General features: G+C 44.1%; 1 protein-coding gene and 1 long non-coding RNA gene across 5 annotated transcripts in view; one reads left to right on the top strand and one right to left on the bottom strand.

Annotated features, from left to right (window-relative positions):
• Positions 1 to 4,897: 4,897 nt before the first annotated feature.
• On the bottom strand, positions 4,898 to 6,552 carry LOC127771123 (uncharacterized). The gene is made up of 2 exons (XR_008017091.1): positions 6,444 to 6,552; positions 4,898 to 5,198 (listed from the first exon to the last, which is right to left on the bottom strand). It is a non-coding gene; the product is annotated as an uncharacterized LOC127771123 (long non-coding RNA).
• Positions 6,553 to 8,064: 1,512 nt separating this feature from the next.
• The window catches only part of LOC127771118 (pentatricopeptide repeat-containing protein At5g16860-like), a 65,212-nt gene continuing 49,241 nt past the window's right edge, over positions 8,065 to 24,035 (top strand). Inside the window, exons 1-5 of one of the 4 annotated variants that reach the window (XR_008017082.1) lie at positions 8,065 to 8,500; positions 9,057 to 9,212; positions 9,465 to 9,661; positions 15,035 to 18,988; positions 21,766 to 23,423. Coding sequence is in view for 2 of the 4 variants with exons in the window: in XM_052296945.1 (XP_052152905.1) it covers positions 15,093 to 17,747 (2,655 nt within the window). In the remaining 2 variants the exon portion in view is untranslated. Of the gene's footprint in view, positions 8,501 to 9,056; positions 9,213 to 9,464; positions 9,662 to 15,034; positions 23,438 to 24,035 lie in introns of those variants that run through there. The other 3 variants (XM_052296947.1, XM_052296945.1, XM_052296948.1) reach the window with 3 other exon arrangements.

Below are 24,035 nucleotides of genomic sequence, written 5' to 3' on the forward strand. Positions count from 1 at the left end.
ACCCGGCCCCGCCACCGCCGCGCGCTGGCTTCCAAGGGACGGAGGCTGAGCCCCGCCCCCCTCTACCGCATCGCCCCCGTTCCCTCCTCCTTTTCCCAAAGTGGCAAGGGGCAGGCCCCCTTTCTTCCTTCCTTTTTCCTTTTTTTCTTCCTCCGCCGGCGTCATTCCCCTCCTCCCTGTCGCCGATTTGGCCGCTAGCCGGAGCGCCAGCTCGCTGGCTTGACCGTCCAATGTCGGTTCCCCTCTCCCAAACCGACATTGTCGCCCATATAAACCCAAGCTTCCCCCCCTTTCCTTTCCTCTCCCATTCGCCCTCGCTCCACCGCGCCATTGCCGTCCCTTCTGTCTCGCCGATCGCCGACCGCCGCCGTCACGTGTGCCGAAGGAGTCGGTGCGCGTTAGGACGAGGAAGGGGACTCCGGACGCACTCTCTCCTTCCTCTTCCCCGGCCCGAGGCCGGAGAGATCACTCCCGTGCCGTCGGCTCATCGTCTCTGCGCCCCGTCCGCACGGTAGTGCATCTCCCCGTTCTCCCTCCTCAATCCATCTCTTCCCCTTAGTTTTCGGTAGTAGCATGTGTAGCCTCCCCGTAGCTAGCCGGCGCCGCCCCGACTGCTGCCGTCGCTCGCCGTGTGCTCGCCGTCGTCGCCACCCGAGCTCGGAAGTGCCTCTCGTCGCCGGCCTCCCTCGATGCGATTCCTCCTAATCCGGTGCAAGGGTGGGTTCCCATAGCCGCGTAGATGCTCTCACCGCCGGGAATCGGCCCCTCATGATCTCATCGCCGTTTCCCCCCTCTCCCGCCGCCGGTTGCCGCCACCGCAATCCGCCGCGTCGAGCATCCCCCGGCGAATCCGAGCCATTGGCTCGTCTCCCCTTGTCCTGTGCAACATCCCGGTGTGCTCGCCTTCGCCTGTATCGCCATGGTTCGCTCCACCGCTCGCCGCTGTCGTCCGCCGTCCGTTCCGGCCGGCGTCATCGTCTACCTCCCGCCGGCCCGCGTGGCAGCCACGTAGGCGCCACGTCGGCGCCACCTCGGCCGCGACCGGGTCAAGCAGACCCCGGTCCGCCGCTTCCCTCTGCCCCCTCGCGCGCGCGGTCCACCGCGAGCCGTGAGGCTGCGCGTGGGCCCGCCGCACCGCATCCTCCGCGAACCGCGCGCATGCGCGCCTCCGTCCCCAAACCCTAGCACGCCCCGCGTGCACCTCGCTCACGGTGAGCCGAGTCGCCGACAAGCGGGTCCCACCCGGGACAACGCGGGATGGACCCGGCCCACCGGCTCTCTCTCTCCCCTCCCCGCCCGCGCGCGCGCCTTGGGCCGCCTTCTTGGGCCAGCCGGCCCATTAAGCTCGGCCGAGCCGTCCTTTTCTCTCGGGCCGCGCCCTAGCCGTCCGAGGAACGTCTAATTTCCCTCCATCCTTCTTTTCTTTTCTTTTCTTTTTCAAAAAGGATTTAAATAAATCCTTTTCCTTTAGACCAAAAATCCAATAATCTTAGAAATTCAATATCTTCCCAACCGTAAGTCCGTTTGACTCCGTTCAACTTCCAAAATTCCTCAAATCTCGAGATCTATCTAATGGCACACTTAGAGGTCAATAATAGGGCTTTATTTTCGCCGTTTGCTGAGTTGTCCCGTTTCGCGTGTAGTTTCGGAGCCCGAAGACCCGCAGTGCGAGGATTTCGAGGATCAAGCTCAAGATCTCGAGCGAGGCAAGCCACCTTTGAACATCTTGAGCCTATATTTGAACTTAATTGTGTTGCTTGAAAAATATTATGCATTGATAGGATCGTACTTAATCTGCTTGTCCCGTCTGCAAGGCAGATTGGCGGACTTACCTAATTTGTTGCATTTGACCCTCCCATTGTAATTGTTATACCATGTTCCCTTGTACCCACCTAGTTGCGCCTCGGTAATCGTGCACTCTGCACGAGTATCGACGGTCGCCTTCAAACTTAAAATCTGAGAAACATCTTGGGTAAAACTTGGGTTTTACAAAAGACTTGGAAAACCCGACACCTGGGTCGGTGCTTGCGAACCTAAATGAATTTCCAAAATCGTGGACCGGGTAACGTACCGAGTGTACGGTTTCCCACTCTTGCACTTAAGGACCGTTTCCTTGGAATTTCATCCGAACACATGACAAGTACGACCACATGGGTGGAATGGGACACCCCTGGCTGAGTAACTAGCTTATCGGGGGAGCCATGATGCTAAGAGACATGTGGATTCGCCGGGGTGGTGTCGGGGAGGACCCCTGGGCTTCCTGGCACAGTATGGTCTGGGACCTAATCTGGTGTTGGTCTGGGACCCCTCTCGTTGGCATATGGTGAACCTGTGTCGGCTTTCGAAATGCCTTGTCATGAAAGCCTTAAGGTCTCTAGTCGTGGCCGTTCTGCACGGGCTGGATGATCCGGGTTAGTAATGTCGTGTGGGTAAAGTGTACCCCCTCTGCAGAGGTTATTAAACTGTTCGAACAGCCGTGCCCACGGTCATGGGCGGATGTGAGGTGATTCCTAGCGTAGTTTTGTTTGACTACTGCTTTGTGAAATTTGCTGATGTGGTTTGGGATTGATGTTTGGAAAATCTGCGGCTGATGGGATCAGCCAGGCCCGGGTGGCCGTTTGAAAGCTGTTGGCCGGGTGCCAATCTTGATCAATTCAAAAGACTGATACATGGCACATACTCCGACCAGACGAGACGCACTGTCTCATCCATGTCGTTTGAGAAGCACTCACTTAGTTGTTTCAGAAAAGAGTTCAAATAAAATCAGTTGCAAAAACAACAGCCTTTCCTTGAAGCCTGCATTAAACACTTATTTCCCATGGCTTGCTGAGTACTCCCGTACTCACCCTTGCTCTATATAAATAATCCCCCCCAGTTGCTGAAGAAGATGAAGTGGATCCCGCTGACGAGTTCTTCCACGCAAGCCGGCTACGATGAGTTTTAGGGTTCCGCCTAGTCCCCAAGTCGCGCCTGTGATGTTTGGTCCAAGTCTTGGCTTCCGCTTCCCTTTTGTAATGCAGTTGTGAGCTCGGGATCTATCCGCAGCCCAACATGACTGTACTCCTACTCTATAATAAAGAGACCTCTGTTGCTGTGATATTCTGTCTTCCTGTGATACCAGCACTGTTTCCTAGGACTGGTATCGATTAACAGGTTAATTTGGAGCGTCACGGGCTAGTTCCGCTCGGGACTAGTTCGGGGCGTGACAAGCTGCTACCTGATATCTATGATACCTGATACCTGTGACACATGATACCTGATACCTGGCACCTGGTACCTGTGATATCTGGCACTTGGTACATGTGATACCTGGTACCTGATACCTGTGACATCTGGTACCTGATACCTGTGACACATGATACCTGATACCTGGCACCTGGTACCTGTGATACCTGGCACTTGGTACATGTGATACCTGGTACCTGATACCTGTGACACTTGGTACCTGATACCTGTGATACCTAGTACCTTAGGTACAACATGTTGTACGCTAATTGATCACACGTAAAAATTGTCCCGTGACTTCACTTTTCCAAAGTATCCCGTGGGCTAGCTGCCCTCAAAAATATTTCCGTCCGATTAAAAAAAATATCCCGGCGTCCTTGCCAAAAAAAAGCAAGCGCGATTTTTTTCTGTCCGATTAGAAAAAAGTGTGAAAAAAGGGTTTCCATCTTCCTAAAAAAAGGAAAAAAAATATTTCTATTAGATTCTTAAAAATAGTATGTATAAGCCGGTCCTCCAAAAAAAGGTTAATGGAAAAAAAGTTCCCGTGCAACGTTAAAAAAAATGCCTGATTCCATAAAAACCGTCAAAGTAGATTTGGAAATGTAAAAGCGAATTCAATTTTCTCCTTTCGAATTACTTTTTTTATTCATTCAAATTATCATATATTAAAATCCACCTAAAGATGTCGAAGTTTATATAAACCGCGCGAGAAAAAAAGCCCTTATAAAAATGAGTAAAACACCTTTATAAAAAAGATAATAAAACCATCCGACTCAATGCGAGGAAAAAACCACCTTTTCGTGAGAAATCCGTATGATTACGCGTGAAAAACATCACTATTTATAAAAGAACAGCTTTGAAAAAACCGTGTGACTCAACGCGAGAAAAACACCACCGTTTATTAAAAGAAAAAAACTGGTTCGGCACTGTGCAATGCAAAAAAAAGTCCGAATTTAGAAAAAATGCATCTGATTCCATGAAAAAGATTCGTGACATTTGTATCGTCCATAATCTACCATGTCGGTTTGGTTTTTTCAAAGCGTTGGTTGAATGTTCTAACATCTGGAACTAAGACAAGTCTTGTTTGGGCCTTCTTTTTATGAGCACAAGATCAAATTGATGGACGTTTATGTCTGATAGGATCCATCGATTTTTTCCATCTCCTTCACGGCTTTTGTTTTCTCATCTATTCTCCTATAAATTATCATACTACTATAGCTACTATTCTTTATAACATATTATATGGAAATAATATTAAAAGGAAAATATGTTTTAAATTGATATTTAGAGAAGAGTGCACGATGGCTCTATTTTTTTAGACTTTACCATGCAAGGCAGTGTAGGATTTTGATTAATCATATTTTTTATTGCAAGAATAGGATTGAAAGAGTATTTTAGATTATGGCTGTGTTTAGTTCCACGACAAAATTGGAAGTTTGGTTGAAATTGGAATGATGTGACGGAAAAGTTGGAAACTTGTGTGTGTAGAAAAGTTCGATGTGACGGAAAAGTTGAAAGTTTGAAAAAAAAAGTTGGAATCTAAACATGGCCTATATGTATGCTGTCACATGAATAATCCAATTCTTTTGGGCAAAGCATTAGTAAGATTGTCATCGTCGAGGTTGGGCCATCAATGGAAGATGTTCTATTTTTCCTTATGATATGTCTTAGCTACAACAATCAACACAAACATTATTATTCACATGGTTATTTATGAAAAACATATATTGTCATTGGAATTTTTCTCCCGTTGCAGCGCACGGGCAATTTTGCTAGTCTGATCTAAAAAGAAAGAGCCATGCTCAGTGCCACCAACTGATTAGTACATGCTTGCTTACTGATCACAAACAATGGAAAATCTCATAAAATAGCAGCACTGAAGTCACCAAAACTGAAAGAAAAACTGCATCCACAGTAGTTCTCATTGAGCAGGACATCGGCTCCTCATCCACGGTCAAGCGCCATCCTTCGTTCTGCAAAAATGAGTAAAAAAATCAACATTATATAGCAAAAAACTAAATATGACTCAAGTCAATAGTACATCTCAGTTCCGCAACCAGGATCTCAAGCACAAAACAATACTACCCTAGTTAGTTCCCTTCCTATTCAATCATCATTGGAGGCACTGAGTTCAGCTAATCCAATTATATGAATTCAGGGTAAGAGCTGCCTACATGTGCATCAAAGGGAAGTGCTATCAATAATATGTTTAACACAAATGTACCATGTTTCACCCACAATGACTCAAAATGATGTAATTAATTAAGCATTGACTAATCACAAGTTTGGATAAGGTTATGTTATCCTTATTGTAACATTGTATTGTATAATGAGCTTTGAAGGAGAATTTTATCTCCTGACCTAGTAGTAATAAATAAATAAATTATGGCAAGATTAAACCAAAATATACATCCATACATGCCAAAAAGAAAATCAAACTTTAAAGATTCCTAGACTCGTAGCATCTGATCAGTGATGATCTTGAAAAAGAATCTCCCAAGAAATACAGGGAAGCAGCAGTATATTATATTTCCATTTTATATATTTTTGGTCATGTTCTCCACACAATTAAACAATATTATAGGGATTCTAAGCCATTAGACTCAATTAAAGGAAGTATAATTTCGTAATACATAGGGCACTGCATTCTAAAGCAAATAAATAACATTTTGTTCCAACCCAACCAAATCTCCAGGAAGCAAACACACAAGCATATCTAAAAGGACACATATCCGGCGATGTTTATTAGTGATTCCACTAAGAGCATAAGCATATCTAAGTAAGCAACGTCGGACATACCATGAACACTGCACAATTGGGTCTAAGTTACAGCAGAGCAAAGTTTAGCTGTTCCGCTCCATAATCCATGAAGATTTCAAAATACATCTATCAGTAAAAAATAGTACCTATGCCTATGTTAATTCTCCTGAACTACCATTGTATAATTCCACGTCTCCGCTCGCCAAACTGCTCGATCAAAATAGACATAAACCACTTTACCACTCTGCGCCTAACATATGGACTTCAAAGTTAAGCTATAAGGGTTAAAATATCTGGGTTTGGTGATTGCAAATCAGCTGCATATACCCACATATCTGGGGTTGAGAAAATTGTATGTTGAAGTCTAGTAGATTTGAAGGGAAAAAATAGATGGATATGTATTACCTGCAGATTATAGTATTAGTAGTTTAGTACAATGCTTATCAATGGTGAATTACCGAAAGATGCATCCCTTGCAATGTTTATATAAGTAGAACTCTGTCAATAGAGTGCAGATGCAGAATTCCTCCACGATTTCCATCCACACCATGTCATATCTTTTTGTATATGTATGTATATGTGCCTGCAATTGTAGTATTCATGAGATCGTGCTAATCAGTTAGCATACTGCATAAATTAATTGCAGGAAAGACAGGGTAATTCAAAAGAACATGCCTGTAAAATCACAGGATATTTTAATCAATTAGCTAAATGCATAACACAATAATGTGTACCCATCTGCAAAAGAAAGTACATGCCTGCTTGAATGATCAAGAGCAGTGGAGGACAATTGTGATCATCTCCAACATTGGTGTTTTCTTGAGCAGAAGATTATCCTGTTCCAATCTATTGTGATACCATGAAAAACAAGGGGAAATTTTTAGTACAAATCATTCAGGCTTAAACAAAGATTGCTAATTACTTAGAAATAAATTCAGCAAGCAGACCATCAGTGGATTAATGCTGGGCTAGCTGTTTGTGAACAACCAAATATCACATGTCCTATTTTGACCCCTAAAGCACGAGATAATTTTTTTCCTTTTGTCCCCAGACTATCATGAATGCATCGAATAGTATGTTAGCATTTCAGGCAGAAACCCAAAAATTAGTTGGCACTAACACATTGGCGTAATACATTCCAACCAACGATAACAAAATTGCTTGACGAACAGGGTGGCGGACTGTTTCTGCAGCATTCAATAGAAAACATCATGTGCGTGTTCAAAAACATACCTTGCTGGTATATCACAGCCAAAATCAAATTGGCCAGTTTGTTAAAAAAAAATCAATCAGGCCAAAGAAAAATAATGAACTGGAAGGGAGAAGAGATTGAAACTGGACAACAGAAGAAAAAACAAACCGTGCAGAGGAGACCGGTGGCGGCGCGAAGGTGGGCGACAGTGTGACATGAGCCACCGAGGGCGACAACCCAACGCTGCTCCGGCGGCGGATTTCGAGGTGGAGATCAGGTGAGACGCGGAGGAACCGGCGAGTGGGGAGGGGAGCGCGCAACAGCGTGCAGCGCGTATTCGTGGAGAGAGAGGAGGTTAGGGTTAGGGTTTGGAGAGAGTTCCTCCCGCGAGTGGGGAGAGGAGCGGCATGCGGCGACGGCGACCTGACGGCGCACGATGGGGAGTCCAGGAGAGAGGAGGGGGGCGATGCGTGAGTTGGGGGTTGAAGATGTGGCAGGGAGGGGTGAGGGCGTGATGTGCGCGGGGGGTTGGCAGGGGAGGCGCGGAAACGGAGCCGTGACGAGCGATCGGCATGCGGAAGAGAGGCGGAGCTGATCTTGATCGTTCGATCGGGGTAGAGATATATGAGCCATTGGATTTGATGAATGAGTAATGTAGGTGTAAGAGTGAGTTGATGTATCTATCTACCCTATAGTTGAACAAATGGTTTTACTCATTCATCATTCATCATGTCACACATCCAAGATCCAAATCCATTTGATGACTTAAATCCGACGGCTCCCCGCCTCCCTCCCGATCCGATCCAGATCGCGGATCGCTTCCCCTCCCCCGGGCAAAATCACCGCGCACTCCCTCCTCTTTCTATCGCTCCTGTCGCCTCGCCTTTCGCCCCCCTCCATCTCGCCAACGCCACCGCCTCCGCCTCCGCCACCCCCTCCGCCCGCCGCCCGCCGCCCCTCCTCCCCTGCGCCGCCGCATCCGCACCGCCCAACCCCGCCGGCCACCGAGGACGCGGAAACCGCACCTCACTCCCGGTCTCCCACGCCTCCCTCTCCTCTTTTAGTCAGAACGCGGACGCCCTCCTCTCTCGCAGCCGTCGTTGGAGCGAGCACCGCCACTCCAATCGCCGGCAATCCCCTTCGCCGTGCGCACCCGTCGTTGGAGCGAGAGCCGTCGTCGGTTCCTCCTCCACCGTCGCCGCCACCGGATCACCGACGCCGACCGCCCGCATCGTAGCCTCCGTGCCAATCCCCCCATCTCGCGAGCAGAGCAGGGGAGGGGAGGGGAGGGGTGCCGACGTGCCGTGGTCCTGCTGCATCCCGGTGAGCATCCACATCATCTTTCTGATTCATCTCTCTCTCTCTCCCACACCCACTTTTGTCTCAAATTTACCTGCATTAACCCTAGCTTCTCTTCTAGATCTGGATGGAGCTCTTCTCTTATTTTGTTTGTTTGTCTCCCCAAAAGTCCAAGTTCGATCCGCCCCTGCTAGGGATAAATAAGATTCAATTCAACACGAAACACACGCAAAATTAATCTGAAGCACAAGCCCCTTCACTCCCTTCACACGCAAAATCACATCTGGTTCTTGTAGTTTAGAATGAACATAATGCTACAGTATGCCTTGCTGCTCATGAACTGCTTGACAAAATGTCTCTCAAGGTTATATCTGAAATTCTGAGCATGTTAATTTGTGTCTCCCAGTAAGGTTCTGTCATCTTCTGTCATCCATTAGTGCCCAATCAAAGAACTTGCATATAATAACATATATTCTATTCTTTTAAAAAAGCAGAAGCTATTACCTGAAGTTCAGCTCTCAGTTTCACAGTAAATTTACATAATTAACAGTGCATGTAATTTGTGGGTACTCTTATATAGGAAAGGAAGATCAGCACAATACTGACGGGTTTCTCTTCAAGATGATCCCGTGGTTGTCAGTTTTCTGCTTTCTACACTGTCTACATCTTATATGTGTTCATTGAAGCTACAGATTGATGGACATAGCTGTCAAACCTGAACCTACCAGGCCTCCAGGTCATGTTTCTCCTCAGCTCTCATCACATTTATATGTTTTCTTACCCAATTCCATACAAAAAATTTTACCAAGGCAGACCCGTTAATTTTGGTATGGATCATGTGAATTTTGAAGAGAATACGTACACCGTTAATTTATTCATGCATTCTGCTTTATACTATAGTCTACCCAATTTATTCAATTATTCTGCTTTGTACTGTGGTCTAGCCATTTTATTCATTTTTTTCGCGTTGCCCTCCGCTGTCGTCCAGGACCGTCGCCCACGGCGCCAGCGACGATTCACCGCCGACGTCATCGTCCAACACCGTGACTTGGCCCTTCGTCCTCCATGTCCCCCGCGCCCTCGCCGCCATTCATAAGAACAACATTGCAGCACCCAATCTGTGGCACCCCGTCGACACATACAACCGCGTCGCCCTGGCTCATCGTGGCTAACCCCACCGACGAGGTAACTAGATTTACCTTTTGCTTTTGTTTGATTGTTTGACGGCCGAGCAACAGGGATCGCGACCAGTCGGCAAGCTGACTGTTTTGGTTAACTGATAAGTGATAACTGAGGAATTTAAAGCTGTGTGTGCTTGTCATGTGCTTTCGGGTAGCTGTTCTTAACCACTGCCAAAAGTTTTGGAAGGTGATAGAACCAAACAGGTAGTTCCTTAGCTGCCTGTGCAGTGTGCAGTGTGTCTCTGGACCAAAGGTTGTAAATGTTGCATAAATGTTTTTTTTTAAAAAAAAATCCAGTTGAGGTACTCTTGGGTCCAAAGCCATAAATGCATAAATAAGGTCCAAAGGCACTAATTTCCATTGCTAGCTTTCTTGTCACTTAGTTTCATTACATTTGACATATACCCAGATGATTTTTGTTCTTGTTTGTGTACAGGTTCAGAGTTTTTTATGTAATAATTACTCTCTTTCCATATATGCAGTACATTTTTATTACACGATAACATCAGTGTTAATGTTCTATATGGCATTACTATCATTATTTTTCAACTTATGTCATGCATATCATTCCATATCTTTTACTTCTCTTTTATTATGAAAATGACATCTTTCTGATTCGTTGAGGGCATGCGGGGTAGTATATCTGTTATTTTAATATATTCAGTGTTTTCATCAATATATTGACCAAATATTCGGTTTATATCAGTAAAGGGCCATGTTCTTTTCACAAGATCTGTTTCTGAATATACAGACTGTGTTGCAACATTTATAGAATTCAAGTTGTCCGTAGTCCTGCTTTGCATGAGTAAATGCCAATCTTATGTGTCTGAACTCTTTTCTTCTGTGTCTGAACTCTCAAGTGATGATCTATGTTTCCCAAAAAATCTTATGTCTAGCAAACTTAGTTTCTGTTTCCAAATGAAAAATCAAGTAGTGAATAATGTACCTGTATTAAATGTACTGGTCTCTTATTTAGTAATGTATCTAGATACATATGCTGAATTTTTATATATAGAAGCATATGTTGCTTTTACACATGAAGGTGTATATGCTATCAGGTTTCTATAATATGGTTCACAAGTGAACAGCATCAAATGTCTACATTACTTTAGTTTGAATGTACACGCTGATATAAAATTTAGAGAGCATTCTTGGAATGTACATACTGTTAAGAAAATTTAGATGAATTAAATCCTTATGCCTTATATGTTTTTTCTCACACAGTTGTAAGTTTGTTTGGAGAAGGGGACATTCACAAACTGCTTGAAAGAGGTGTTTTGGTATCTCAATATATGGTGGAATATTTACTACTGCTTTTAGTAACTCCTAGATAATCTTTTTTTACATACATGCATAACTAAATTTGCATATATCTTCATGTGCAATTGCGCTCTCTGATATTACAATGGTAGGATTTGTCTTTGAATTGGTATAGTGACGTATTTCTGATTCATTAAGGGCAAACTGGGGAGTAGAACTGTTATGTGCGAGATATTCAGTTTATATTTCTAAACTTGGGTGCACTTTGAATCAGGACGAATAGGCTCAGTTGAATCTGTTGAGTTACATAAAGAAGAGGTGGATGTATTGAACTCACTAATGTTTTTAGGATGATGCTTACTGGATTGCCAATTTTGAAGTTCCATTCAGATCAAATATTAATGATTTATAGATTCAGGTTTGTCTGAAAACGATATAAAACAATATGCTTTGCTGAACTTAATACTGGGAGATCACTAGGGTGGGGTAGACGGCCTTCATGGCGTCTAGGTTCTATTGTGGTCCAACACATACTCTTTTTACCGATCCTAATAGATTTGGCATAGGTTTATCTACATCTGACTATGACTACTGTATATTCCTCAAAAATCCTATTAGTATATGTTTTCTGTTCTGACTCGTCTGGTTGTCTCTTATATTAAAGGTAAGGAAATTGAAGGAGTTGTAGCTATCCAAATACATCAGCTTCTCAAAATAGAAGAGCTAAATATACTAGTAATATGCCCGTGCTAACGCTACGTGTATGTTTAGTAATAGAAATCATGACACATGGTTCGGTATCAAGTATCTAATATGATAAATTTAATATTTAGGAAAAAAGAACTACGGAGAGAGTTATTATATTGTTGCTAATTATATAGCCTCCAAATACTCATTACTCATTCATCATATCACACATCTAATGGTATAGAATCAAAAGATGAGGTCGATCCGACGGCTCTGATCGATAACAAATCGCGCACCCCATCAGTATCGCGCAAAACGCGTCACCCGACTCGCGGCGCAGATCGCAGACTCTCGATCAAATCGCGCTCGCCCCTCCCAGACGCGCGCGCTGCGCTCGCCTTGCATCGCCGCCGCCGCCGCTGCCGGTCTCCACACCGCGCCGCCGCCCCTCACCTCTCCACCGCGCCGGCCTCCTCTGCAGCGCTGCCCACGATTCGCCCCCGTCGCTCACAAATTGTCGCCGCCGTCCCCACACCACGCCGCCGCCCCTTGCCTCTCCACCGCGCCGGTCTCCTCCGACAAATTGCTGCGGCGACTTCGTCCTCGGCCTCCGCCTCAACCGCTGCCGATTCCTCTAGATCAGGCGCCACCAAGTCGTCGTCCATCCCTCCACCAGTCGTGCTGCCACGCCGCCACATCCGGCGACTAGCATTGTAGGGAAGGACCTGATTCCTTCTACCTCCGCGCGCTGGCTGCCGCCGCCTTTTTCCGCACGTCTGCACGCCGGCCACCCCCGGCCTCCCCCTCACGCCAGCCGCCCTGGCCTCCCTCCTCGCGCCACTCCTCCATTGCTCCTCTCTCTGCGCTCCGGCGCCGTTGTCGTGCCTCCTCCCCGCGCCGCCGCCACCTCCTGCTCGCTCCCCGCATCGGCGCCACCACCGCTGCCGCCATCGAGATGTGAACGAGAAAGAGGGTCAGGCAGGTTGTGAGATTGGGTTGAAGTGAAAATGTATGGAGGGTATTTTGGTCAGTTTTAATAGTAGAATGATTTTTTTTCTTTTCTTTTTGTGAAACCCTAAGGCGTAATGTAAATAGGGTCAAACGGCATGCTCGATTTTAAAAAACGGGATGAAATTAGCAAACTAAAAAATGTAGGATCAGATTGGTAGTTAGGCTTCAAAACATGGTCAAATGAGCATTTGTCCCTATAACTAGCCTGTGGCGCGCAATAGATCTGTGAAACCATTCGAGTTGAAAACCTGCTCCCCTATATTTGTGTTCATAAGAGAGAAAACCGTGCTCAAATGACATGGCAGCTTGATCTCAGCCTTATAGGAGAAGCTATTTTCGCTGGCGGTCCTTTAGGTGCATTGCCAGCGAAAACCTCAACATCTTTGCTGGTGGCCCGCTTAACTTGGCTGCCAGCGAAGATAAGTTTTCACTGGCGGTCCGAAACCCCCTACCCCTCCTTACGTTGTTTCTGACGGTTTTCGCATATGGCCCCTAGCGAAAAGTTTAGTGTGACGCCATGAAAAAAGGGTCGTTTTACAGTGAGATGTCAACCCAATATTTAGATGCTCATATATATGGGAAAATATGCTCGTTGGAAGCGTTTGTGACGACTTTACCAATCTTAAGATTGGTCGATCTAGTCTCAGGAAGTGATAACATTATGGGCCGTACGTGTGGCTTCAGATTGGGCCGCTCCAAAATCCAGACTCTGGACGGCTCCGTCACAAGTCACGCCGCCGCCGCCGCCCTGCAGCTCCGCTCCCCTGGTCTCCGCGCGTCCGCCCCAACGCTCCGCTGGCCCTTCCCTCGCTTGCTCAATGCCATTGCCTTCCGGCCACTGCCTCGTGCCTTGGCCTGTTGCGGCTCGTCGGCGCCCTCCGCCGTCCGCCACCTCCGTGCCTGCGGCTCCAACGTCTTCTTCTTGCGCGCGGACGCCTGGAGGGCAGGTAATAACAAAGCTCTTCCTTCTCCCAGCTCCTCTCCAACTCCAGTGGTGCTGGTGCTGGTGCTGTGGCGGTGGCTCTCCCACATGTGCTCCATTTGATCTTCTTCTCCTCTTTTTTTTTTTTTTTTTTTGTTTTTGTCACTGAAACATATAGCTTACTGTATTTAAAGAAAATCTCTATACATTGTAGTGGGACGGGTTCAGCATCGGCAATTAATCGTGTCTGATAGAAATTGAAGGATGATGAAGTTTCATGGTTACTTTCCTTTATTCATGTTTTCTTCTTTGGCAATTATACATTGCCGACTCCCACTGCTTCCAGTGTTGATAGTTACGCCATATACCGCTTAAGCCCAACAAAAAAATGAAATCATTATTTATGTTGTCAATTAATTTTGAAAAACTGTTACTATGAATTATTATGCCAGATTTAGATTTTATTGCTCAAAATAAATGCTTATGGTTAATCAATAGTACAGACCACAGATAGAGAGTAGTACAAGCAAATCCAATTATCAAAGGTTTCCTTAAAAAGTGGATTTCAGTTGTTCTAAATTGAAACAAGGGGACTTGTACCAGGACTTCAAGATTTAGATCGTAAGAAGTGGAACCATTCATGTTTTTATCTTCTTTTTTTTTCCATTGTGTTCTGGTTGTTGTAAGGTTTTCAAAGAATTGAATCAAAATGGATGGGACATGGTATAGTGAGAAAAGTTGACACCCTTCAATGGCTTCGATTTGTCTTATTAGTTGTAGTACTGAACTTCGAATTTTTTCCACATACTCCTCATAGATTTAGGAGGCGTTGATATGATATAAAGAACAATTTAGTTTGCATTCCTGGTTGATTTGAAATCATTCCACTGTTGCTTCTCATGGTTGATTTGAACTGCAGTGTTTGTGAATACAAAAGGTACAAACAGTTGCTCCTTTGTTATTATTCTTCCTTTCTCATTCTCTCGTGCGTTCTGACAATTTGGTAAACCTATAGTCATGTCTATGTGTGCATCTGTTGCAGCTCAAATTATTTTCATGTTATACCCCCTTATCACACATAAATAGTCAAAATTTTCCTACTAGGGCTAGTATTTCCGCTGTTGTCCTGAGATTGACATTTGAAGTGAAATGATGAAATGGACATTCAGAGTCACATGCTCAGGTGGATAATTTGTAAGCATCGCAATGCTTTAGTGCTACATAGAACAAGCTTTGGGCATGAATATTGTCACTGGGAGTTGACAATTGATCTTGCATGATGTTAGGTTGTTAAAACCTCAATAATCCAGATAAGAAGGATTTTACAGGATGGTAGGATACTACAAACTACCTTTGATTCTGCAACCCTGATGGATAGCATGCCTATTCCCCTTTGTGATCTTTGACTTATTCTTGCTTTACATTACATTGTTTTGCATTAGATTGATGTAATATGTATGATGGCTTTTGCTAATTCAGTTATTTTTGGTCATACAGTGATGCAATGGCTGTTTCTTTGAGGATTCATTATGCATAATGGTATTCTACTGCAGCTATGCTTTTGAACTTGCCTAAGGCGGTAAAACCAATTGGAGTATGGTTCCTTTCAGGTGCAAGGGCAGCATGCATTGGTGTAGATGTTTATCCTAGTCACTTTGCATCCCTATTGAAGGAATGCAAGTCTGCAAATACAGTTCATCAAATTCACCAACAGATAATTGCTTCTGGTCTTCTTTCTTTGCCCACACCATTATTGTCAGTCTCACTGCCAGCATTGCCATCCGAACCATTTATATCTCCAAGATCTCTGGGTACTGGTGTCGTAGCTTCTTATCTTGCTTGTGGTGCTACCGACTATGCTCTCTTGGTGTTGGAACGTGTTACACCGTCACCAGCTGTGTGGTGGAATCTACTTATCCGAGAACACATCAAACAAGGCCGCCTTGACAGTGCAATTAATGTCTCTTGCCGCATGCTGCGTGCTGGAACTAGGCCGGACCATTTTACTCTACCACATGTATTAAAAGCATGTGGAGAGCTACCTTCATACCGTTGTGGTAGTGCATTCCATGGATTGATATGCTGCAATGGCTTTGAGTCCAATGTCTTCATATGCAATGCGTTGGTGGCAATGTATTCCCGTTGTGGTTCTTTGGAGGAAGCCAGCATGATCTTTGATGAAATAACTCAGAGGGGTATTGATGATGTTATCTCATGGAACTCTATTGTTTCAGCCCATGTTAAAAGTAGTAATGCTTGGACTGCATTGGATCTGTTTTCAAAGATGACATTGATTGTCCATGAGAAGCCTACAAATGAAAGGTCAGACATCATTAGCATTGTCAACATACTCCCTGCATGTGGTTCTCTAAAGGCAGTACCTCAAACTAAAGAAGTCCATGGTAATGCTATTCGTAATGGCACATTTCCAGATGTTTTTGTTGGTAATGCCCTGATTGATGCTTACGCTAAGTGTGGTTTGATGGAAAACGCGGTAAAGGTTTTCAACATGATGGAATTCAAAGATGTGGTTTCTTGGAACGCAATGGTGGCTGGGTACTCCCAAAGTGGCAACTTTGAGGCAGCCTTTGAGCTTTTCAAGAACATGCGCAAGGAAAATATCCCATTAGATGTGGTAACATGGACTGCTGTAATTGCAGGCTATTCTCAGAGGGGATGCAGCCATGAAGCACTCAATTTATTCCGTCAAATGACATTTTCTGGGTCCTTGCCAAATTGTGTCACAATCATCTCTGTGTTGTCTGCCTGCGCTTCTTTGGGAGCATTTTCTCAGGGTATGGAAATTCATGCCTACTCCCTAAAGAACTGTCTTCTAACCTTGGATAATGATTTTGGTGGTGAGGATGAGGATCTTATGGTGTACAACGCGCTAATAGATATGTACTCAAAGTGCAGAAGCTTCAAAGCTGCACGCTCCATATTTGATGATATACCTCTAGAGGAACGCAATGTTGTGACCTGGACTGTCATGATCGGGGGGCATGCACAATATGGGGACTCAAATGATGCCCTCAAGCTTTTCGTGGAGATGATTTCGGAACCATATGGAGTAGCCCCAAATGCTTATACAATTTCGTGCATTTTGATGGCCTGTGCACATTTGGCAGCCATACGTATAGGTAAGCAGATTCATGCTTATGTGCTTCGTCATCACCGATATGAATCATCTGCATACTTTGTGGCGAACTGCCTCATTGATATGTACTCGAAGTGTGGGGATGTTGATACAGCTAGGCATGTATTCGATAGCATGTCTCAAAAGAGTGCTATTTCTTGGACATCAATGATGACAGGGTATGGAATGCACGGTCGTGGTAGTGAGGCCCTGGACATATTTGACAAGATGCGGAAAGCAGGCTTTGTTCCTGACGATATAACCTTCCTGGTTGTTCTTTATGCTTGTAGTCATTGTGGAATGGTTGATCAAGGTCTATCGTACTTTGACAGCATGAGTGCAGATTATGGTTTGACACCTCGGGCAGAGCACTATGCCTGTGCTATTGACTTGCTGGCCCGCTCTGGGCGATTAGATAAGGCATGGAAAACAGTTAAGGATATGCCAATGGAGCCCACCGCAGTAGTTTGGGTTGCATTACTGAGTGCCTGTAGAGTACATTCAAATGTTGAACTTGCTGAACATGCTCTGAACAAACTGGTCGAGATGAATGCTGAAAATGATGGATCTTACACGCTTATCTCCAACATATATGCCACTGCAGGGCGGTGGAAGGATGTAGCGAGGATCAGGCACTTGATGAAGAAATCAGGAATTAAGAAGAGGCCAGGATGCAGCTGGGTCCAGGGTCAAAAGGGCACAGCATCTTTCTTTGTCGGAGATCGATCACACCCACTATCCCCACAAATTTATGCTCTTCTGGAGAGTCTAATTGATCGCATCAAAGCTATGGGATATGTTCCTGAGACAAACTTCGCATTACATGATGTTGATGAGGAAGAGAAAAATAATCTTCTTGTTGAGCACAGTGAGAAACTTGCTCTTGCATATGGTCTCCTCACAACTTCCCCTGGTTGCCCAATAAGGATCACAAAGAACCTGCGTGTATGTGGTGATTGCCATAGCGCATTCACCTACATTTCCAAGATTGTGGACCATGAGATCGTAGTGCGTGACCCCAGTCGTTTTCATCATTTCAAGAATGGTTCATGCTCATGTGGTGGCTATTGGTGAGGGTTTCTTTTGTGAAAGCATCAGAGGTAGAAGCATAAACTAAGTAGTTAACAATGTATTACTATATATTTTCCCACAGTAAGGAATACTGATGTAATCTAGATTCTTTATACTCTAGCCATGAAAACTTATCATTTTGGGCATCAACATGGTCTCCTAAATATAACTTTGATAAAAATTTCTATCACAATATATTTGCAAGACAATACTTTGATCACTAATCTCTAGCCCTTCTATCAGGCCTTACCCTACTTACACTTGCATTAACCGGAGTTATTTTTTTGGAACTGTTAATTTTATACTCTGGCCTTAACCTATTTATTAAACTCATCATGTAAGAGTGTGAGACTTATACCACCATATTATTACCTCCATTCTTTTTTACTTATATTTTGGATATCGTCAGTCTTCCATGCACATGTTTGATCATTAATTTTTCAAACTATGTATTTATAAAACTTAATAAAAGTATAACTATATGAAATAGTTTTTCATAGCAAATCTACTAATATATATTTTCATATTCAAATCCTAATATGTTTTCCATATATTAATCGTTTAACATTTTGAGGTTTGACCGCATGCATTTTATGATGTCATCCTTTTAAGGATGGCGGTAGTATATATAACTCATGGGCCCTATGGGTTCTACACCTACATACACGAAACCCCTTTAGGCCTTGTTCGTTTAATCCCTCTTATGGGTGGATTTGAAGGGGATTTATTCCCTTCCAATCCCTCTCTCTTGGGGATTAAACGAACAACGCCTTAGAAATATGGCTGCTCAGTGCTGGCTGGCCATTGTATTCTCCAAAACCAGTTACTCAGTTTGCTAACTACCTTTGTGTATTAGTTTCTGATTAGGTATGGAAAGAGCTGGCTTATCTATCGTTTGGAATTACAAATATATCATATATGGAATAGCAAATATATGGAATAAAAAAATGTCATATATGCTACAAACATTTCAAGCACTTCTTTGTATTTCATGGAGAATTGGAGACAGATATTTATATTATTCTGCTTTTTCTGGAGTAATATTGTAGCTTTCAGATCTGTTGCAGTACAGGTTTGGTATTTGTAAACTCTTTTGGTCCTAATCGAATTTTGCATGTCAATCTAATTGTGGTTGCTTCTTGTACCATCTGACATATGTAGCTAGCTCTTTCAAAGATCAGTAGCTGTCCTTGTTGGTGCCTCCTGACAAATGCATGCACTGCAAGCATAGGAAGCCTTTGCAGGTATGGAAACTAATCAATAATCTTTATCAGGATGGGAAATTATTTCACTGCATTACTATATGCCAAATTTGGACCTTTTTGCGATATAATTTTCTTAGAATTGCTTAGACAATAAAGTAACGATTGTTTGTCTAATATTGAGGTGAAGAAAGTCACCTGCGTACTGTTCAATTCAGATTCACCTGCTTCTGTTCTGCAGCACTTTAGAAATTGTGTTACTGATTCCTTACACAAAGGTAGATTATTAAAACTATATAAGAAGATATCGGTGATTAAAATAAACCTCATTATCATCATATCATTTTTATGTACGTTCAGTATTTTTTTTATCATTTGTGGTTGTCTCATAAAATAACTTATAGTGGAGAACCTTCTATGCCAATTTGTGAGAATTTGATTGTCATGTGCACCCACACATATATCATGTTATACACATATGCCATCATGCCATCATGGATCTACCCTATAGTTCAACAAATCCTTTTACTCATTCATCATTCATCATATCACATATCCAATGGTCTAAAATCATCCAATCCAACGCCTCAGATTACCCCACCTCTCCCCCTCCTCTCCTCCCCGCACTTGAAATGGCGAAATCACGCCGCATCCACCGTCCTGTGTCTCGCTCTTCCCTCCTCTTTCTCCCGCATCTCCCATGCATTTCCTCCTCGCGCTCTCTCGCCCCCTCACAGTCGTGCACTCGTGCACCGGATTTTTCACAGAATCGACGCGCTCCTCCGCAGCCCGCACCACCATCGTGCCGCGCCTCTCCCTACCGTGAAAAAACGCCGCGCCGGCGCCCACCATCGTCACCGCCGCCCATCGCTCTCCACCGCGCCCCCATTGCGCCTGACGCGAAGGAGGAGCCCGAGGAGGAAGAAGAAGAACAAGGAGGCTGACGCCGACGCCTGCAGGTAAAGAAGACGACCGAGACCTTCTTGTATGAGGGAACACCGAAGAAGTCGTCCACGCGCGGGCGACCGGGGGCGAACCCTAGCCCCTGGCCGCCGCCACCCACCCCTCCTCTCACCGCCTCGCCACCGCCGGAAACCACGCGGACGCTGGGATGGCGGCGGCGGGGCCAAAACCCCTGACGGCGGCTCGTCTCCGGCGCAAGGAGGCGTCACAGCGCGCCACGAAGGCCTCGCGGCGCGTGGCTGCGGATCCGCCGCCGCCGGATCTGGCCCTTCCGTGGCTGGATCCGGCCCGTCATCACCGGAACTGACCGGTGAGCTGACGGAGCGGGCGACGGCGGCAGGTGGCGTGAGGACGGCGGCGTTTGGCGGGGGAGACGGCCGACGGGAGACGCGGGCGACGCCGCGGCTAGAACTTGCTGACAGGAGGTGGTACGGCTCCGGCCGCTGCGGGTACCTCCCCCTCCGCCACCCACCACACGTCGCCCCCCGGCAGATTCACCGCCTGCCTGCTCGCCGTCGCCGCCATCACCACCATCTTCGCCCTCGCCCTCACCCTCCACCGCCCTGACCTCTCCGCCGCCTCGCCACGGTGAGCGCCCGCCCCCCCTTGCTCCCTCCACCAATTGCTCGCGGGTGCGGTTCGCGATCAACGCGGAGGACAGCCTCAACAAACAGGTTCAGGCCCATCCAAGGGCTCACCACCGACGCCGTCTTCTCCGTTGACGACGACCTCATCGTGCCGTGCTCCACGCTGCGGTTTGCCTTCGCCGTGTGGCGGAGTGCGCTCTCTGCCATGGTGGGCTTTGTGCCCCGGATGCACTGGCTTGCTGACCCGGTATGCACAAATGCACTCAAACTCACGACCATTTCTGAATTTTTAGTGCACCATGAGTAATCTTTGAATTTGTGGTGCATCATGAGTAATCTCTGAATTTCTGAACTTTTGGTGCATCATGAGTAATCTGTGCACTAATTGAGGATGGCTACACATTAAATAGCTACTCATCTCTTGCAATTACCAACATAAGTAAAGTACTTAGCACAATGTTAGCCTTTTGTGCTTGCTTCATCCCTTGTGCTTTAGGCATGATGAACAATAGAATAATAGATTATCATCCCGGCCAACACACGGGAACTGGCTTTACTACTGCACTTGTCACACTTGATGCCAGGTATGTTCAAATGTAGAAGAGATTAATTCTAGCAATTTCGTTCTACAGTTGATTGCAGATTGTAAAGTTCAGTGAACCACCCTTTGACATCAGAAACCTCTCACTAGTGTGTCTATCTAATCCGTTGATGCTTTCTTTAGTTAGACAAACTATGTGTGTTCTGAGTTAGAATATAATATCCTGGATCTTCTGTGTTCTGTGCATGTCTCTTTGTGTATATATGCTTGGAGTCATGCTGTAATGATCTTCAATTTTGTCCAAGATTACCACTATCCATGAGAACATCTGCTATTGCTTTATTTGGATTTTTTGGTGATCTATGAGATTTTACTATATCCTATACTGTTCAGATAGCCTGAAATTCTGAAATCTTTTTCTTCAGGAGCTATGTTATTCCTGTTTAGTTTTTATATTATGAGAAATATGTGGATCATTTATACCCTGGGTTGAACTGCACTTAACTTCTCCTGAAGACCATGTGTTGCCTCTATATTTCCATCATATCTTGTGCCATTGTTTGTTCTGAGGGCTGTAGTTAAACTCATTTTTTTTTTCCTGTTGGACTGCTGTGTTTTCCCCTGATTTTTCCATGGTTATGTGTTTATAATTTTACTCCTTTGACTTGACATCTATTTGTAGCACAAACGGATAAGGAATCAGAGTTGTACATTTTATTTTCTAGCAGTTATCCATGGGATGGCAGCTGGGAGGCATCTGACCCTGGCTGGTAAGACATACAAGTGCCCCTCTGCAGCTGTAAAATTCAGTCCTGAATCTTTTCACTTAATTTATATCTGTAGTGTTAGCAGAACAATATGATCATTAGCCATTGAGATGATGTAGCAGGCAGTCATATGAGATTTTTTTGGACCTCAATGTTAGCATGGCCCATTTCCTGATTAATTGGACTGGTTGATCTGCAAAGGTTGGTCTTGTTAGCTGAAGTGACACCATATGCAGCTTATTACCTTGATAAAAATGGGAGCAATGCTCTCATGCGTTTTTGAGGGAAAAAAAGAGGAAGCAGTGTCAACGGAAACTGATCCTTACTGCAGAGGTGCATCAATACTGAAATGAGTCTTGTGCTACAGTTAATTGTAGTAAATCACTACAGCAGTAGCAATGGTGTTTCCAGTGTAGTGCAGACAACTTCTGTTACTGTAGAATTTCAACTGGAAAGTACACCTCTGATCTGATGTTCAGAATTGATCCTAAAACATGACCCAAAATTGATGCCGACTCAAGTGAACTTGTCAAGAGTCTGCGTGACAAGTTGCTTCTGTATTTAAAGTTGGTGATGATAATGCCAAAATTCTGGTGCATGAAGGTTCTCTAACCCGTTGTTGGATGGGTTTTAAGAAAAACAAGTTGTCAACCGATTTTTATTGTAAATCATTCTAGGAAACATACTCCAAACTACTATGAATTTTCCTGGTTATTTATTTAATCCGTGTGCCACTTTACGTAGAAAATCATGTGTTTGTGTAAACCTTAAATTGACATGTTGGCAAATGTCAATATAGAATTGTTTTTCAGAATTTCGAGGTGTTGAAGACATTTCAGTGAGGAAGGTTACAATATAACATCGAGTATAAGGTGGTTACAACGCATAGTTGGATGATTTCAGAGGCGTGTACAACATGCATAAGGTGTTTTTCATATTTCGTTTTACTTATATATTTTGGACGTACATGAAATTGTTTTAGAATCAGTGGCGTTCTACAATCAATGTCTTTACCGCAAGAAAGATTCAAGTTTTCCAGTGCTTGTAGTAAAAGTTTCTTTATAGGGATTTTTATGGTCAATAGGAGGTATCGAGAGGTTATTAGAGCTAATACTTCCTCCATCTAATTTTAATAGTCATATTTTATCTTGGCACACAGAACAAGGATAAGTAATTTTACTTATCATCCATTTAAACATACTACTAGTGAGAAATACCCATGTAGCCAATCATATGTGGAAGAATAGAGAGACATACATTGAATCCGAGAAAGTCATTAAGAGGATATGTTGTTGGATTGAAATATGCCTATCAAAAATAAATTTTTTAGATTTAAAAAAAATGACTATGGAGGGAGTATAAAGGTACGTAAAATCTATTTGGAGAGGCATCTTGATTTTACCTTAACTAGCGACGCCTAAACAGAGGATTACTGCGTGACCATATTCGTAGGAAAAAATGTAAATCTAAATAACATGTCATGTAAATTACCGGGCACACAGTTAGTGAGGTATTGTATGCACCTATGTACCTAGAACTAATATCGAAAACAATTATGCCATTCTCTATCTCCTACGAAAATTATCATTTTACTTTTACCCCCTACTCCCTCCGTCAAAAAAAAAAAAACTCAACTTCTAGAGTTTGAATTTTGTCCCATAAAAAAACCAACTTCTACTATCCTATACCATCCTACCATCCTACCTACTCTTTATAGATAAAACTCCCTTTAATACCCTTTACCTACCTATTATTACTCTTACTACTTTTCTCAATGATTAAGGACATTTTAGTCATTTCTATCCTCCACTAATTCTATCTTGGGATGCTAGGATTGGATTTTTCGTGGGACGGAGGTAGTAAGTCACTATATCAACCTTTTAAGTGGTACCTTTCATTGTGCAGCGATAGACTTTTACCCTTTTTAAAATACAAACACCGTAAAAGATCTCCAGATTATTTGTTAGGATAAAACCTAGGAAACCAGTATTTGCAAAAAGTACCAGCCACCCAAGCCTGACCAGTAATTAGCGATCTATTCCCTCCGTTTCATATCATAAAACTGATTGAGAGAAATTGATTAGGTAGAAACAGAAAAACTCCCTCGTATTTTACACGCATATTTTCTGAACTACTAAATGATGTTTATTTTATAAAAAAAATCTATAGAAAAATTGCTTTAAAATATCATATTAATCTATTTTTTAAATTTTAAAATAATTAATACTCAA

The sequence above is a fragment of the Oryza glaberrima genome, chromosome 4 (genome assembly GCF_000147395.1).
Source record: "Oryza glaberrima chromosome 4, OglaRS2, whole genome shotgun sequence".
In the NCBI taxonomy this organism is placed as follows: domain Eukaryota; kingdom Viridiplantae; phylum Streptophyta; class Magnoliopsida; order Poales; family Poaceae; genus Oryza; species Oryza glaberrima.